Below are 18,962 nucleotides of genomic sequence, written 5' to 3'. Positions count from 1 at the left end.
AGCTGGATTTGGTTCTCTCTTCTTGCAGAAGTCTGGATGCAACTTTGATGCATGCCTGTTACCATCCATGGAAGTACCGATATGGCCCGTAAACAGGTGTTCAGCTGTGCATGGATTGTATTAATTCAATGAATGTGGTTAGAAAGAATTGACATTAAATTAAGCTCTCATTTGACTGTTCAGATCTGAATTGTATTTGAAAGAAGAGCAGAAAGTTCTCATGTCCAAGGGCATATCTTAGTTGCTCCTGTTGAGACAATTGGTGTTAGCATGTTATCAACTGTGAAAGGTTAATTCAGTATTGCAACAAACTTACTGCATATTGTATTTCCTTGGGTCCCATCCTGATAGCATGAAAATAGATTTTCACTCACCTTTGTGCTTTTGTTCTAATACACAGAAGGTAGAAGACCTTTCCATTTTTTCTGGAGCAGAAGAAATATTTGCATTTCAGCGCACTATCTCCCGGCTCACAGAAATGCAAACAGAAGAGTACTGGAATGAAGGAGACCGGAGGAGGAAATGACTGTGTGAATGTAACTGAAATCTACAAAGTGCAATGGACAATAGTTCAAATTTTATTTAATGCAAGGACTAAGATGAATAGGATAAATTATAAGTGTACTTCATCTGCTAACGTTCATTAACAGGACCATTTGATGTACTTCCACACAATTCAAAAATTTATTGGTTCTAGATTAATGTGTAGTTGTCTTTTTTTTAATTTATTGGACACTTTCCTTTTCTATTGTTTTTTGTGTCTTATCATCATTTCCTGATTAATTGTCTTTTCTGCAATTCTTTACTTTGGTGGGGTTTCCATGTTATAAAATGTATCCTTTTGCTTAGAGGGCTCCAAAAATAATGAAATAAACAGTCCGGGAAAAAACATGCAACTCCATCAAATCCACTCCAGCCATAAACTCTGCACTCGTTCACTATGGTCTGTTCTCCATCAATTTTATGTCCTCAGGGAAAATTTTAAGTATTTATGTATATTTAAACTCTTAAGAATAAATGTATTTAACCTCAATAAACATTTCTTTTTCTTTTCAGTGGGTGAGAAACTAAATTACTTAAGAATCACAGTCATCTAGCACAGAAACAAACCATTTGGTCTAGCTTGTCCTTGCCAACCAAGATAGTAGTCTAATCTGGTCGCAAAATGCTGGAAGAATTTCATCAGGACAGAGTCTGGGCCTGAAATGCAGACTGTTTATTCATTTCCAAAAATGTTGCCTAACCTGCTAACTTCCTCCTCTGGATTTCCACATCTGCAGAATCTCTTGGGTTTATGATCCACTCCCACTTGACTGGATTTGGCCCATATCCCTCTATTTTTTTTTCAATCTATATACCTGTCCAAATGTCTTTGAAATGTTGTTATTGTACTTCCCTCAACCATTTCCTCTGAACAACACACAGAAAATGCTGCAAGAACTCAGCAGGCCAGGCAGCATCTATGGAAAAGAATAAACTGTTGATGTTTCGGGCAAAGACCCTTCATCAGGACCGGGGAAAAAAAGATGAGGAGTTAGAGTAAGAAGGTGGGGGGGGGGGGGGAGAGGAGGAAGAAACACCATGTGATAGGTGAAATCTGGGGGGAGGAGGGGTGAAGTAAAGAGCCGGGAAGTTGATTGGTGAAAGAGATACAGGGCTGGAAAAGGGGTAATCTGATAGGAGAGATCAAAAGGCCATCTAGGAAAGGGAAGGGGGAGCAGCACTAGAGAGAGGCAATGAGCAGGTAAGGAGATAAAGTGAGAGAGGGAAATGGGAATGGGGAACAGTGAGATGGGGGGCATTCCCAGAAGTTGGAGAAATCAACTTTCATGCCATCAGGTTGGAATATGAGGTGTTGCTCCTCCAGCCTGAGTGTGGCCTCATCACGGCGGTAGAGGAGGCCATGGACTGACAGGTCGGAATGGGAAATGGAAGTGGAATTAAAATGGGTGACGACTGGAAGATCCCACATTTTCTGGCAGACAGAGCGTAGGGTGCTTGGTGAAGCGGTCTCCCAATCTACGTCAGGTCTCACCGATATACAGGAGGCTACATCAGAGCACCAGCTACAGTAGATGAACCCAACAGATGCACAGGTGAAGAACTGTTTAGGGCCCTGAATGGTCGTGAAGGAGAAGGTGTATGGGCAGGTGTTGCACTTGTTCAGCTTGCAAGGATAAGTGTCAGGAGGGAGATCAGTGGTGAGGGGTAAATAGACAAGAAGTCGCATAGGGAGTGATCCCTGTGGAAAGCAGAAAGTGGGGCTGGGGCAGGGGGAAAGGAGGGAAAGATGTGCTTGGTGATGGGATCCCACTGGAGGTGGTGAAAGTTGCGGGGAATTACGTGCTGGACGCAGAGGCTGGTGGGGTGGGACAAGAGAAACCCTATCCCTGGTGGGGTGGTGGGATGATGGGGCGAGGGCAGACGTGCGTGAAATGAAAGAGATGCAGCTGAGGGCATTTCCTCTGAAAATTATTTGTGTATATGGATTAACCTCTACATGAAGAAATTGTCATTCAGGTCAGTTTCAAATTTTTCCTCTCTCACTTCATTTATCCCTTATAGGTTTAACAGTTAACTGACAGTCTGACTTTCAAAATCGTTAATTTTGTACATGGCTGAGTAGAGGAAGACTGAAGAATCTTATCCCCTAAATAGAGGGACCGAGCTGTGCCTGACTTCTGGGGCAGTTTGTTAATCATTTTCTATCTGGAAGGCTTGTTGGTAAACCTGGATGAAATTTGTTGCTGTGAAGTAGCAACGTCTCTCAGGAAAGTGATGAAGGCCATGCTGAGGAAGAGAAACGATGCCGGAAAGGAATTGTGGGGTTGGTGGCTAGGAGCTGGTAGTTATAGTGGTTGGTTGTCGGTGAAGGAGGAAAAGGGAATCGGAAGCCACCCACATTTAGAATTAGTACGGCTACTTCTGAAAGGCCCAAGTAAGATTGGCATATTTTAAAGTCTACTCTTCAAAAATCTGTTAGAGAACCACCAGATAGGCAAAAGTTAGCCCTGCTTTGGCCTTAAGACATGGGAGTGCGGGAGGAGACAGAAAGGAGGCAATGTGCATGTTTCCAAATATTGGCAAAGCACTCCGAACTTCTATTTTTTAGCCTTTGCCACCAGCACTGTAGGTAGCACACTCTCGTTGTTAATAAGACATATTTAAGGCTTAAGAAACCAAGTAGCGCCCGACAAGCAGGAGCTGTGTGGGAGATTTCCTGAAGAAACACACCCCCTCTGACTGTCAATCATGTGTGCCTTTGCAGAGTAGTGTGTCCCCAAAGAATGCGGGCTGTTGATAGCAAAACCAAAGTATAGAAAGAAACTGCCCCTTGTAGCAGTGCTGTTTTCCAATTAGCCCACCTTCGATTTATAACTGGCATGGAAAATTCCTACAGATAATCTTTAACTGTGATTTCTTTTCATTTCCTAGTATTAACTGAGCAGGAGCACCTGGCCTTGACAACAGGGAGTTAAAACATGAAAGGAATAATAGCAGAATGCTACTGCCTTCCCATTAAGGAAATTATCGGTAAATTACTGGATACCCATTTCAGAATTACGTGCTGTACATATTGTGTAATATTAACGTACAAGTCAGAAGCCAGAATAGACCAGATTGGCCCATCGAGTCTGTTGAAATAACAAAATTGACACATCTAATTGTGCATTCCCATCTACCTACAACAGCCTTTTGTCCCTGCTTAACAGATACAAAAATAGCTCAGACTCTGCTCTGACCATTCTTTAAGATACAGAGAGCCAAAAACTCACAGACCTCAGATTTAAAACAGAGCTTGTCTCTCTTAAATAGGTGACCCCTTGTTCTAGATTCTCCCGCAAGAGGAAACATTGTCTTCATCTCCATCCTGTCAAAAGTTGACTGGAACTTAAGTGTTCTGTCAAGATTTTACCAGCAGACACAGCCACTCTGTCCAGCGTCTCCTCAGGCAGGCCTTAGTCCAGTAGTCTCTCAACTGCTAACATCACATTAACATGCTTTTATCTCTCTAATTTTGTCTTCAATCAGCTAGCAATTAGCAATAGCATGTTTGCTAATTAATTGTACTAGGACACCTAGTTCTCTCCATCTCCAAGCTCTGCAGCCTCTCACTATTGAGGCAGAATGTTGTTTTCCTGCCAAACTAGACAGTTTAATATTTTTCACATTATACTCCTTTTGCAAACATTCCCTACCTATAGCTATAACATAGCCTATACATATCCCTTCGTAGTCTCTATGTCCTCTTCACAACTCATTTGCCCACCTTTCTTTACATCATCAGCAGATTGCATGACCATACAAGTCATTAATACAAATTTTAAGAAGTTAGGTTCCCAGTCTGATCACTATGACAAAAGAATCTTCTGTGCCCTCACTGTTAGCCAGCCAATCTTTTATCCAAGCCTAACTGTTCACTGCTGCAACATGATCTTTTTTTTATTGCCTGCCTATCTCAGTCATGAAGGTATTCATCTCCACAGTTCTCTGGTTTTCAGAAATCCAGAGACTGACAATCCTTTGAAAGAAGAAATTCCCCCCATCTCAATTTGAAATGGGAAAGTACTTAATCCAAAATTATGCCTCCTAGACTCAAAAACCTACACTCACGGAAACATCTTGTCAGGCACCACTCTACTAGTCACTTCAGAATCTGATCTGTTTCAATAAGAACACCTTTAATTTTTCTATACCCAGTCAGTATAGGCAAAGCTGCACAACCTTTCTTCACACATCAACCCTTTCATCCCATGAATTACCCCAGTGAACTTTCTCAGTACAACCTCATTTAATACTGAAAAATAACTGTGTGCAATACACTAGGTGTGGTCTCACCAGTGCCCTGTTAAATTATATCAAAAGCCTCTCTAATTCTATACTCCCTACTGCTTGCAATAAATGCCATTAGTTATCTGACTGCTTGCTGTATCTGAATGCTGTCGTGTAGTTTGTGCATGAGGGCATCCAAATCCCTTTCTATTTAAATAATGCTTTTGTTTCATTCTTCATTCAAAAGTAATAACCTCACATTTTCATAGTGTCCTATTACCATACGAGTGCTCTAATCCTTCCTTCCCTAGCTTTGTCCAGAGCTGTCATCTTCTACTTCCTTAGCCATTGCGTTTATGTGGATCTGCTCTGCTTTCCCAGTTTATTCTCTGAGATATCCCTTACCCTTTCACATGCCAACGATATTCACTCCAAGATTAGCCTTCTGACCGTTCTCCCTGGCATATTCATCTTTGACTTGTGGTTGCATAGGACCAACCGATGATTGGTACAACCTTGATAGAAGCATGGGATATTTCCACTGCCCATTTATCTCTTCACAAAGCACAAAGCAAACTGCTGTAAAAACTGAGGGGTGGGGTGCAGGCAGTATCTATGCAAGCAAAGGACTAGCCAATATATTAGGTTGAGACCCTGCATCTGAATAGTGTGTAGACGGGAGATAACAAGTCTAAAAGGTTGAGGGGTGGGACCAAGACAGGGATTGGGAGGCAATAGGTGCCACCAGGAGAGGAGATAGATGGAAACTAGGCAAGGGAGGGAGAGGAGTGAGGTTGAGAGATATTATGGTGTATTCCTGACACATTGCCAACTCCGAATGTTGAAAACCACTAAATAATTGGTGGATCCATTTGATATCTAATTGATTAATTACTCATTAGTTTATCCATATACAATATAGTGCCAATGGCTACCTTGTTTATTTTGTCCGCAGATCTCGTTAATTAATCTTATTAACTGTTTGTGGTATATAGTTTTAATGAGAAGGGCAACAATTAATTAAACGTAGTTTAAATTCTTCCGTCTCCATTATCAGTTTAACATTTCCCACTTCATTTGAGCTTCTGTTAATATTATTTTTAAAGCTGGTACCTCTGCAATTCCGGATGTCCTGGATGAAATCTATCTTCTTTCTCAAGCAGTGCCATGTTATAGTTTGTGGGAGCTTCCTGTGCTAAAATTCAAAAAATAATTTGCTCAGGTATGAAAGGTAGATTGTAGATTCAAGGCTTTTGGTAATACATTGTTGATTTAATTGCCTACTTGTTTCTCTTGCATTTCATGTGCAAATTATTCAATAGATTCAAAGAATGCAATGTTGAATCAGTTTGCCTTAGCAACCTTTGGGTAAGCAACTGAGAAATGTAGCATTTAAAAAAATTGAGGTATACCATTTTATTGAGGTATTTTAACTACTCATGTTATTTGTTAAATCACTTATATGCTAATTACAACTTGACATGATTTGCATACCAGGTATAGATCATGGTTTAACTCTTTCTAACGTACATCTCAAGTTAATAATTACACAAACACTTATTTACTTCCACTGCAGACGTCCTACCCTGTAGCAAGTGCACAGATAAGGCCCTTGCTGCTCTTTTCACACTGTTATGTCCTGGGCATTTGAGGTGACGTATTCAAATATTGTATTCATGCAAGGTGCTCAATCTATGGTGTAATAAATGCATCAGTTGTTTATTGAATGCGATATGTAAATTAACCACAGCTGCAGCCTGCCCCATCTAACGTATAGGTTCAACTAATGCAATATTTTCGTAAAATGTAATTATGAGTATTCCCTTCACTTGTGGATAATTTTAAAAGTCGTTACAATCTTGAATAAATTACAGTGTTTGTACTACTATGGATGCAATTTCAAGTTCATGAGTTCACATTTTTCTCTCCTCGGTGGAATGCCTTTTTTAAAATATGAAGCCACCAAGTATATTTTTGCTGTTTCCAATTCTGTAGAAGAATTTGTGTTTCAACTCTACATTACGGGGAGGGGTCCAAATGTGGTTTGGTGACCATTTTGTGAGTTCCTCCTCTCAGTCCACAACCGTGGTTCTGGGGCAGTTCCCCCTTACCCACTCTTTACTCTGCCTTCAACCTCCTGCATTCCCTGCTCCATCAATGACTTGAGGAATGGTAGTCCAGCTCTGCACGTCGTGCCCTTTCTTATTGAGCTCAATGTGTTACAGATTATTGAAATTTCCAGCATTTTTCTTTTTCAGATCTGTCGCAATCATGTGATTCTCTTGGTAATTCTGATTATCTCACTCAAAACTGTTCTAGACTAACCCTTGGTTTCCTCATGTCCCACTACATCGTGTCCTCTTTTGCACTTCTATCCCGTTTTGTCGTTTAATCGCTTTTCACAGATTAAACTGATGGCTTGCCAGACTATTGTGCCCATGGTGACAGTGGAAGTCAGGAGAGAAAGCAGACTTTAAGTATGATGGGTTTCTGTGTTATGAGGAGAGTTTGGATAGGTTAAGTTTACTTTCCTTGGACTCTAGAGCAAAGGAGACTCTCCCATCTCCTCCTGGAGCAGGGGTTCCCAACCTTTTCATGACAGTGAGACTTACCATTAACCAAGGGGTTTGTGGATCCCAGGTTGTGAACCCCTGTCTGAGAGCTCACGCTATACACTGTAAAATGTGCCCCTCAGATCGCTCTTAAATTTCTTGCATTTCATCTTAAACTCTTGCCCTCTGCTTTTAGACTAACTATCCTGCCAGAAAGACAGTAACTATGCTATCTGGACTCCTCATAATACACAAAATCACCCCTTATAATTTATTAGGTCATCCCTCAGCCTCCCGCACTCCAGTGAGAATAAACCCAGTCTATCAAATTCCTCCTTATAACTAAAGCTTTCTATTCCAGGTAACATCTTGCTGATTTTCTTCTGCGCTCACTCTAAATGCTACCAAACCCTTTCTACAGTTTGCTGTTCAGAACTGTACACTATACTTCATACTGTATACTACCAGACCATCATTTCGTATAACTGCAACACGGCGTCCCAACACTCATGCTCAATGCCACAGCAAACATATCAAAAGCCTTCTTTGCTGCCTTATCCAACTATTTTCAGGGAACAATGGACTAGCACCCAAGGACAAAACACAAGACACTGCAGATGCTGAAATCTGGAGCAACGAAAGGTCCTTTTCTCTGCAAATGCTGCTTGACCCATTGAGTTCCTCCAGCAGATTATTTGCAGCACCTACAGTTCTCTATATACCAACACAACTAAGGTCCCTGCTATGCCAGTATTTGGTCCCTCAAAAATGCACTACTTCTCTTTTGTCTTGGCATTGCTCTGCCCAACTTTCCATCTGATCTACTATATGTCCTTTGATAACCGTCTTAACTACAAATCCTCCAATTTTCCAATTGATCAGGCCTCTGACTAGATGGTCAGAGTAATCAGACAACCTACATTCTCAACCATGTCATTTATATGTATGACAAATAACAAAGGTCCTAGCATCAGTCTCTGCAGTTACATAAAATGCTCCACCACTGCCCTCTGCCTCACATCACTAAGCCAATTCTGTCCAGTTTATCAACACCTTGGATCCTACGTGTTTTAACCTTCTGAACTTTATCAAAAGCCTTGCTGAAGTTCATATAAACCAGATCTACCATTCTGTCTTCATTAACTCTCTTAGTTACTTCCTCAAAAGACTCAAATCAAATTTGTATAACAGAATTTGCCCAGCACAAAATCATGCTTACTACTCCAAATTAGTTCCAGCCTTTCCATGTGAACATAAATCCTGCCCCTTAAATTTTTTCCAATTATTTTCTGACTAGGTACACTGTCCTGTAGTTTCCTAGCTTATTCCTACGGCCCTTTCTGAATAAGGGAACAACGATTGCTAATCTTCAGTCCTTTGATACCTTATCTGAAGAAAACAAAGATGCAAAACTGTACATCAGAGCCACAGCACTCTCCCTGCTTGGTTCTTGTAGCATCCTGGAATAGATCCCATCAGGTGCTAGGGATTTATCCACCTCAAACATGTGCCAGCATATTTAATACTTCCTCCCTGATGCAAATGTTCTAAAATATCAGTGTACCCTTCCCATAACTCTACATCCTTCTCCATGGTGAATACTGATGAGAAATATTTGTTAAGAACCCCATTCACATCCTCTAGCTCCACACATAGAATTCCTTGTTGGTTCCTCAGGAGGCCTACCCTTTCTCTTAATACCCTTTTGCTTCCAATTTACTTATGAAAGGTTTTGGGAGTCTCCTTTTTCCCTGCTTTCCAAGGCTATTTTATATGCCCCCTTTGCCCTCCTAACTACTTTCTAGCATACTCTCCTATGTCAAAGTTGAATTTATTGTCAAATGCACCTGTAGGCGCAGGTGCAGTGAATACCTCACAGCACCATCACTGGGATATAACATTATATCTTTGTCTTTTCTTAGATATTATAAATGGCCCATGTTTCTTTTTCTTTTTTTTTAGTTAATGGTTAGTTTCTTAGATTAGTTCTTTTTTGGGGTAAATTTTTTTTTCTTTTTCTGCTTTTTTTCATATTGTTATACCTAGTTTTTTTGTCTTGTTCATATTATATTCGTATCATGTATGATTTTGAGAGACTTAATTTTATTGTACTTATTGTTTATGTATCCTTCTATGTTCATTTTAATTTTGTAATCCCAATAATGTATAAATTTTTGTTATCTCAAGATGTTGATATTAATAAAAAAATTGAAAAAGAAAGAATAACATTATATAAACAGTCTTCACAGTGAAAGCATATATTCAACCTCATTTGGTATCAATTCCCTATACCTAAGTAATAAGAGTATACCTAATGTTTACTTATTGAATTGCAGTCAATCCTTTGCTGGACCAGTTTTGGATCCCATTGCTTTCTTATGTCTGTTTATCTATTTATTTATTTATCTATCTAGAGAGGCTGTTGGGTAACCGGCCCTTCTGGCCCAATGAGCCTGCAATGCCCAATTACTTCCATATGACCAAGAGCCTACTAACCTGTACATCCTTGGAAAGTAGGAGGGAAACTGAGGCATTCAGAAAAAACCAATGCCATCATGGGGAGAACGTACAAATTGCTTCCAGACTGTGACGGAATTAAACCCGGGCTTTTGGAAATGTGATCGCCTTATACTAATCACTGTGCTGCCGTGCTGCTCAACCGTACATGAGCCCCATGGGCATTTACCTTACCATGTTGGACATTGTCAAAAGCATTTCTAAAGTCAGTGTACATGCACTAACTCCATTAGGCTCATTTGTAATCGAAGTAAATTCAATCATTAGAAATTACCTTCACTTACAAATCCGTGCTGACTGACCCTGATTAACCCCTGAACCTTTCCTAATTAAGATTTCTTCTAGATTGGATTTCATAACTTTTCCACCACTAAAATGAATGAAACCACCATGGTGAGTGGAGTACAATGTGCAAAATTGCCCATTTATCAACTTCAGCAGAAAAGCAGTAATACTGAATATTTTTTAAGAAAGTGGGAGGTTGGGAAATGTTGATATTCAGAAGTATCTGTTTAACCTTCTGCACAGTTGACTGAAAGCTCAGATGCAGAACGTGTTGAGGGATTTGGGAGAAAATGGCATTGAGATAGAGGTGTAGTAACAATCACATTGAATGGTGGGACAGGTTTGAGGGGCCATATGGGCTACTCCTAATTCTGTTCACTATATTTTAATTGGGAAAAAGATTGGTTTTTATTGTGCAAATGTCTGAATAGAAAGGTAAAGATATCTTTCTACAATTATATAGAGCCTTATTGAGACCACAGCTGGAGTACTGTATACAATATTGATCTATACAGGATATGCTTGCAATGTAAAGAATGCAGCAAAGATTCACTGGGCCGGTTCCTGTAATGACAGATCCATTAACTGAGGAGTCTTCGAGTGAACTGTGGCACCATTCTCTAAGATTTAGGGAGACACAAGAGTCTGCACGTGCTGGAATATGGAGAACACCCAAGATGCTGGAGGAGCTCAGCAGGCCAAGGTGTATTAGTGGAAAGAACTGGACAGTCGATGTTTCAGGTCTTAGCCCAGATGGACGTGCTCGACCCGAAATTTTGACTATCCATTTCCCTGCACAGATGCTGTCCAAGTTCCTCTAGTACCCTGTTTCTTTCTCTAATATTTAACAGAATGTGAGGTGACCTCATTGAAACATGCTAATTCTTACAGGGCTTGACAGGATAGATGTAGGAAAGACATTTCTCCCACCTAAGCATACTTTAATCTGGAGGCAAGTGGTAGGCCATTTAGGATTGAAATGAGGAAAGGTTTCTTCACTTGGGGTATATTGAATCTTTGGAGCTCTCTTTCCAGATGAGCCATGGAAGTTCAGTCATTGAATGTTTCAAAATAGAGTGATACATTCCTTGATATGTAGGAATCAAATGATAATATAAGAAAGTGATATTTAAGGGAGGAGAGAGTAAACATGACCTGGACGAGTGATGGTGCAGGTCTGAAGAGACAAATGACCTAGCCCTGTCCTATTTCTTATATTCTTACCTCATCAAACTTTTATTAATTACTGTATGGTCTTTAATGGCTTAATCAGTTCTAATACAGCTTATTAATTCAGACGAAATGTTTCAGATTTTCTGAAATAAGACCACCATTCCTCTTACATGATTTGATTTGAAACTTTAGAGAACATTCAAAAGAAAAAGATTAACACCAAATATAGTTCTCCCCCCCCCAAAATGAAACATAACCATAAAATACAAATACACCATCAGATCAGTTATTTGTTTTTAATGTAATTTAAGCATACTGTTTAAGAGTCCTGCAGGTCTTCTAACTATCAATAGCATGCGATAATCCTTAAACAATGACCGCAATTAAATGTATGAAAAAGAAACTCCCCTTACAAGTGTCAGAGAGTGATCCCTGCACTGACAAGAAAATAACTACTTAGGAGAGAATGTTGTGTTAAAAAGATGACAATAGGCTTGATTTGATGACAAATAGGCTGCATTATCAGCTCCAGATAAATAGAGCTCTGTTGAAAATAGGACTTTCGGAAAATTTGCTGCAGCAGTTTTGACACACTCTACAAGGCCAAAAAAGGTGCCTTGTTGAGTTTTATTTTTACATAGTTAAAATGCTTTTCATTTTCACGTATTCATTTCTATGTTTAATAAAACAATTGTGGTCATTTTAAATCTTTGTTAAGTTGATATTCTTTAAATTCTAGTGGCAGTAATGTCATCCAATTATCTTAGGATTTACATAACCAATGATACTTTTCAGTATTGTTCAGTTAAATAAAAGCCACTCTTGCCTCGTGTCACTTGGTGTTTGACAAAACCAGGAATCATCAGTATTGGTAGGGCAATCATTTGTTTCTTTTGTGATTGAACTCAATCAGCCAAAGGCAACATAGAGGTATAGGAATGTGTTCACCTGACTAGATCCGGAACTATGATTCCTCCGAACCTGGCCTCCCCTTTATTGAATTTCCTCTTGTTTGTATTTTTTGTTTCCAGATATAAAAGGGAGTAAATAACACTCTCTCCATACACACAAGAGATACTGCAGATACTGGAATTCCAGAGGAACACATACAAAATGCTGGAGGAACTCAGCAGGCTAGGCTGCATCTTTAGAAAAGTGTAAACAGGCCAAGACCCTTCATTGGGACTGGAAGAAAAAGGTGAGAAGGTGGGGGAAGGTTTGTGTGTATTGCTTGGATCTCCAGCATCTGCAGATTGTCTTTTGTTTGTGATTCAAGTACTACACTGCAAAGTCTCTTCCTGAAGTTTAAATATTCCCCTCGACAGGAGCTCAGTGAAACCCTTTCTCACTGCTCGCCAATCACCTACTACCTTGTCCTTCTTCCTCTCCTCTCCCCAAGGTGGGTGAGAGGGGATTGAAGTAATAAGCTGGGTGATGATAGGTGGAGAGGTAAGGGGCTGACTAAGAGGGAATCTAACTGGAGAGTACAATGGACTATGGAAGAGAGGGTAAGTGGAGGGAAACCAGAGGTGATGAGAAGTGAAGGGATGAGAGAATAACCAGAATGGGGAATGGAAAAGGAGAGGACAGAGGGGGAGAAATTAATTTGCAAAATTGATGTTTGTGGCATCAGATTGGAGGCCACCCTGATGGAATTTGAGGTGTTGTTCCTCCAACCTGAGTGTGGCCTCATCATGGTGAGAATGGAGGCGGTGGACAGACATTTCAGAATGGCAGTGAGAAGCTGAACTGAAATGGATAGCTACACGAAGATCCTATCTTTAGTGGTGGGAGGAGTGAAGGTGCTCGACAAAGTGGTGCCCCAGTCTGCGTCAGGTCTCACTTATGTAGAGGAAGCCACATTGGGAGCACCAGATAAAATTGGTGACCCTGACAGGCTTACAGGTGAAGTGTTGCCTTTCCTGGAAGAACTGTTTAGGGCTCTGAGTGGTGCTGATGGAGGGGGTGCAGGGACAGGTGTAGCATTTTTTCATGATAAGTGCCAGGAGAGAGATCAGTCGGGGGTGTTGTGTGAACGAGGGAATCACATATAGAGAGTAATCCCTACAGAACATGGGAGTATGAATGTGTGGGATGTATTCATGGTGGTATCCCATTGGAGATGATAGAAGTTACAGAGAACAATGTGCTGAATATGGAAGCTCATGGGGTGGTAAGTAAGGGCAAGGGGATAAGAGGGACTATATCCCTGTTATGATGATGAAAGGATGGGGTGAGGACAGATGTGTAGAAATGGAGGAGATGAGGTTGGAGGTACCATTGATGGTGATGGTAGGGAAACTCCATCTTCAACCCTCCTCCTTGGACACCCTTCTCTGGTTTTCTTCCTGCACTGAATCTTTTCATCTCAACTTCAGCACTCCTCTCCCCTCCTCGAATCTGTTGCCTTCTAAATGCACTGCCCTCCACTCTTTCTGCACCAACCCCACAGATAAGGCGGGTGCTGTCATAGTCTGGTGGACTGACCTCTACCTTACTGAGGTCAAGAGGCAATTCTGAGACATGTCCTCTTACTTACCTCTTAAACAGGACCCCACTAATGAGCATCAGGCTATAGTCTCCTAGACCATGACCAACTTCATAAACTCTGAAGATCTCTTGCCTTCATTGCTCGTTTCTATGACCTATCCAAGATTTATGAACCTGACTGGCCAGGTAGGTCTATTGTTTCTGCCTGCTCCTGCCCCACTGAAATTATGTTAGCTTAACTCAATTCCATTTTGTCACCCTTAGTTCAATCCCTTCCCACCTACATCCATGACAGCTCACATGCTGTTGATCGCTTCAATCACTTAAAGTTCCTTGGCCCTGATTGCCTCATTTTCACTATGAATGTATAGTCTTAATACATTTTCTATGCCCCATCAGGAAGGTCTTAAAGCTCTCTGATTCTTTCGAAACATCAGGTCCAAAAGTTTCCTCCTCTGTCTGGTGAAATTGGTCTTCACCCTCAACAATTTCTCTCTCAGCTCCTCCCACCTTCTCCAAACCAAAGCTGTGGCCATAGTCATTGGTATGGACCCCATCAGTGCCTACTTTTTCATCAGCCACATGGAACAGACCTTGTTCCAAGCCTACATTGGTAATGCTTCCCTGCTACATTGATGACTGCATTGGAGCTGCTCCCAGCACCCATGCTAAACTTGTCAATTTCATATACTTTCCCTCAATATTCCACCCTGCCCCAAATTTACTTGGCCCATTCTCCTTTCTCAATCTCTCTATCTCCATCTCTGGAGACCAACTACTGATATCTTTAATAAACCTATTGACTCTCAGACCTATCTTGACCGTACCTCTTCCCACCATGTCAATGGTAAAAATGCCATTCTCTTTTCTCAGTTCGTCTGTCTCTGCCATGTCTGATCTCAGGATGAGGCTTTCCATTGCAGAACATCGGAGGTGCCTCCTTCTTCAAAGACCAGGGTTTCACTTCCACTACCATTGACGCTGCCACATTTCGTGCATGTCTGCCCTCACCCCAACCTCCCACTGCCATAACAGGTATAGGGTTCCTCTCATGTTTGCATACTACCTATGAGTGTCGGTATCCAGCATATCATTTTCCATAACTTCCACCATCTACAAAGGAATCCTACCACTATAACCACCGCCCCCCCCCCACTGCTTTCTGCAGGGATCGCTTTCTATAGACTCTATTGCCTACTCATCCCCACTAATCTCCCTCTTGCCACTTCTCCCTAGAAGTGGGACAAGTACTATACTTGTCCTTGCACCTCCCCTTCAGCACCTTATCGGGCCCCAAAATGTCCTTCCATGTGAGGCAACATTTCACCCGTGGGTCTGTCAGGGTTATCTGATGAAAGGTCTCAGCCCGAAACATTGAAGGTTTATTTTACTCCATAGATGTTGCCTGACTTGCTGAGTTCCTCCAGCATTTTGTGTGTGCTGCTCAAGGTTTCCAGTGTCCGCAGAATTTCTTGTGTTCCACATTATATACCTTTGTCTCCAGGTATGAATCATTTTGATCCCATATCAGCACCATGCATGGAAGAGTTTTGCATTCCTTCCATTCTTTTTTGTTAAATATCAATTTACTTTCAAACTTATTCTGGCTTATTTCTATTTTTACTTTCCCCTCTAACTTACCATATTCAGTCATTCCCATTTGTATTTTTAACCTAGTTTTTTATCATACACTCAAGCTTTTCTACTTAGTTTTGCTTCATACACTGAGTTCTAGCTGTTGATTTTCTTTCACTAGAAAGTAACCAGACAACATCTGAGCTGTTTTCTCCTCATGAGCCGCTCATTGTTCACTTATAATTGTGTCTGCCAATCTTCACTCTGGCCAAGTCAGTTTCCACCCTACTGAAAGCTGATCTCTCCCTGTTAAGTATTTGCACCCTAAGATGCTCTTTGTCCTTTCTCAAAAATAACCTCAACTTCAGTACACTATGGTTCCCCTCCTCTTTCCCTTTCTCCTATGGGTCAGTCTCCTCTCCTATCAGATTCCTTCTTCTCCAGCCCTTGACCTCCCCCTTCCACCTGACTTCACCCATCACCTTCTAGCTAGCCTGCTTCTCCTCCTCCCACCTTTTCACTGTGGGGCTTCCCCTTCCTTTTCAGTCCTAAAGAAGGGCCTCGTCCTAAAATGCCAGCTGTTTATTCATTTCCATAGATGTTTCCTGACCTGCTGAGTTCCTCCAGCATTTTGTGTATGTGTTTATGGTTCCCTGCTCCCTAATTGCTCCCCTATTAATCCACCTTGTTCATGGAGCCAGATCTATCAATGCCTTTTCAACTTTTTGCCAGACACTTCTGCTGATCAGACTTCAGAAACTGTCCCTTATTTTCACTTTTTATACTGTCAGTATTCTGAGTTTGAGGTTCCTCACTATCAGAATTCTGTGCACCTTTTTAATTCTGTACAAATTTGCTCTTAAATATCCTTTCTGCTAGAGAGTACACCAGAGTATAACTGATGGAGCCAATAACCCAGAAGGACATCGACCAGCACTGCATTATTCTCCTTACTCAGTGGCCCCAGACATACTCTTTCCTTAATCTTCTTTCCAAAAGGTTTTGTAGCCAGAAACATTTTGTCTTTTTTGATCGTGACCCCCCGCGTTGGCACCATGACACCAAATTCTATTAACCTTGCTATCTACAGTATGCTTGCTCCTTAATCACTGGTCTAAAGCTACCTTAGCCGTCTTATGTTCTCACAGACTGATCCAACTCATTACAATGTCTTAATCTGCTGCTGTCTTTCTTTTCCAATCCTGTGTGTACATACTTTCTCCTTTTCAATGCTGCTTCCTGACATCCATTCATTAACAAATTATTTGACGTACACACACGCACACAGAGGACATGGAAGTGGTGCACACCTTGCATGTAAGTACGAATACACATTTTTGAGAAGATTATTCTCAGCTCAAAGTAAAACTTATTATCAGAGTACATATATGTCACCACATACAACCCTGAGATTCTTTTTCCTGCAGACATACTCAGCAAATCTATAGAATAGTAACTGTAAACAGGATCAATGAAAGAGCAAGAGGATAGAGGACAACAAAGTGAGCAATTGCAAATATTAGTAAATAGCAATAAATAACGAGTGCATAAAATAACAAGATAAATAATCCTTAAAGTGAGATCATTGGTTATGGGAACATCTCAATAGATGAGTGTAGTTACCCCCTTTTGTTCAAAAGCCTGATGGTTGAGGGGTAGTAACTGTTCTTGAATCTGGTGGTGGGAATTCTGAGGCTCTTGTACCTTCTACCTGTTGACAGCAGTGAGAAAAGAGCATGGCCTGGGTGGTGAGGATCTTTGATGATGGTTGCTGCTTTTCTATGACAACATTTCCTGTAGCTGTGGTCAATGGTTGGGAGGGCTATGCCCATGAGGTACTTGGCCGAGTCCGCTACTTTTTATAGGACTTTCTGCTCAAAGGCTTTGGTATTCCCAGACAAGCCCTAAATGCGGCCAGTCAATACACTTAGAGGCACAATCTGTTTGTATAGGGTTCTCCCCCCCCCCCCCACCCTGCCCCTGCCAGCATGTACTGGGATTGGAGTTCAAGAACGTCAGGCTCAAACAAATAACACTTATTTGCATTAATGTGAACTTGTCTCTCTGTGCTGCTAAGCATGATCTTATCAATCTTGTAATAACTCTGGGCAATTTGTAGTTGAATATGCATAAACATTATCACTTAATTTGAAGCTGCTCAGACATTTGTTGATTTATTGGCCTGAGCTGGATCCAAAGCCCAGAAATGATTTGATGTGTTTTTAACCTACTTCATCCTCCAGCCTCAGTGTGTCTATTTGTCAATTTTATATCATAAAATTAGATGGATTACAGTATTATAAGCTTTTGTAAGTAGGAACAAATGGAAAGACCCTGTCAGAGCGCATTTCAGTCCAGTTTTTCATGCAATGTTTGTTATCTTTTCTGGGGCTCTTGCATTCATCTTTACCGCTGGAGGCCTGCATCTTTCTGGGATATGGCATAAATAATTAAGGTTGCTTTGTTGAATGACAGGACAATGGCATCCCCTAGAGGCAATGAAACAAAACACATCCGAAATGGTCAGTGACGGCATCTCTGGGAATTATGCTTCATGAATGGAAAAGCTCATTGATGGAAACACTCAGTAGCAGGCCTGTTAAGTGCAACGTTTCTACTCAGTGACCATCATCAAGATTTTAATTAGGTACTTCCAAGTATTCCTGGCCATCCAATGACTTGAAAACTTAATGAGTCTGGACGGTTTGATTGTTTCTTCCTTGGGTATCTCAATTTCATCCTGTTCACATCATGAAAAGTAAAATATGTGATATATCACAAATTATTTGAACAAGCAGTTTCAAGCCTATTATTTGGTTTTACCATTCAGTTCAGATCAAAGATGAAGATGAATATTTTTAATGATAGAGAAGGTGGAATATTAACTGTTGTAACATAAACCTCTGTCTGGCTGCCCTGATACTGTGTAATCACGAACTGAAGATTTAACTTTGCAAATTTCTTTCTATATATCCAACTGGAATGAACTGATCATTTTCAAAGATAATGCTTTAAATAATATGCATAAAATGATATTTCAATGATGTGAATTAAATTGAATATCTTTTGCATACCATCGTTCATTAGGATGGTGCATTGAGGTAGTACGGGTAAAACAATAACCGTGCAGAATAAAGTATTACAGTACAGAGGTGTAAAGACATAACAAAGTAGGTTTTGAAGTCAAGAGTCCTCCTTATCATTACCGGAGAAACATTCAACAGTCTTATAACAGTGAGATACTGGTCATCCTTGAGCCTGCTGGTATGTGTTTTCAGGCTTATGTATCCGATAGGAGAGGGGAGAAGAGAGAATGTTCAGGGTGAATGGGAATTTTTGAAAATGCTGGCTGATTTACTGTTTAAACAAAGACCATGAAGGGGAGATTGGTTCCCGTAATCTGCTGAGCTGTGTCCACTGATTCTTTGCAGTTTCTTCTGGTCATGCAGAGCAGTTGCCGTAACCAAGCCGTGATGGACTTGCATGGGATGGTGCATCAGAAAAAAATAGTGAGAGTCCAAGGAGACGTGCCAAATTTCTTTCACACTCCAAGGAAGTAGAGGTGCTGATGTGCTTTCATGGCCGTAGTGTCAATGT

At 40.9% G+C, this 18,962-nt stretch overlaps 1 protein-coding gene and 1 long non-coding RNA gene across 2 annotated transcripts in view; both read left to right on the top strand.

The window, feature by feature from the left end:
* afg1lb (AFG1 like ATPase b) overlaps positions 1-1,055 on the top strand; it is a 157,763-nt gene extending 156,708 nt beyond the window's left edge. The window contains exon 13 of the mRNA XM_059982993.1: positions 401-1,055. Coding sequence (XP_059838976.1) covers positions 401-526 — 126 coding nt within the window. The 3' untranslated portion in view covers positions 527-1,055. The remainder of the gene's footprint in view (positions 1-400) is intronic.
* A 551-nt stretch (positions 1,056-1,606) lies between these two features.
* LOC132401122 (uncharacterized) lies at positions 1,607-18,258 on the top strand. The gene is made up of 3 exons (XR_009514488.1): positions 1,607-3,534; positions 12,332-12,498; positions 17,841-18,258. It is a non-coding gene; the product is annotated as an uncharacterized LOC132401122 (long non-coding RNA).
* Positions 18,259-18,962: the final 704 nt, after the last annotated feature.

The sequence above is a fragment of the Hypanus sabinus genome, chromosome 10, assembly GCF_030144855.1.
Source record: "Hypanus sabinus isolate sHypSab1 chromosome 10, sHypSab1.hap1, whole genome shotgun sequence".
In the NCBI taxonomy this organism is placed as follows: domain Eukaryota; kingdom Metazoa; phylum Chordata; class Chondrichthyes; order Myliobatiformes; family Dasyatidae; genus Hypanus; species Hypanus sabinus.
This window is presented reverse-complemented; position numbering and strand designations above follow the sequence as displayed.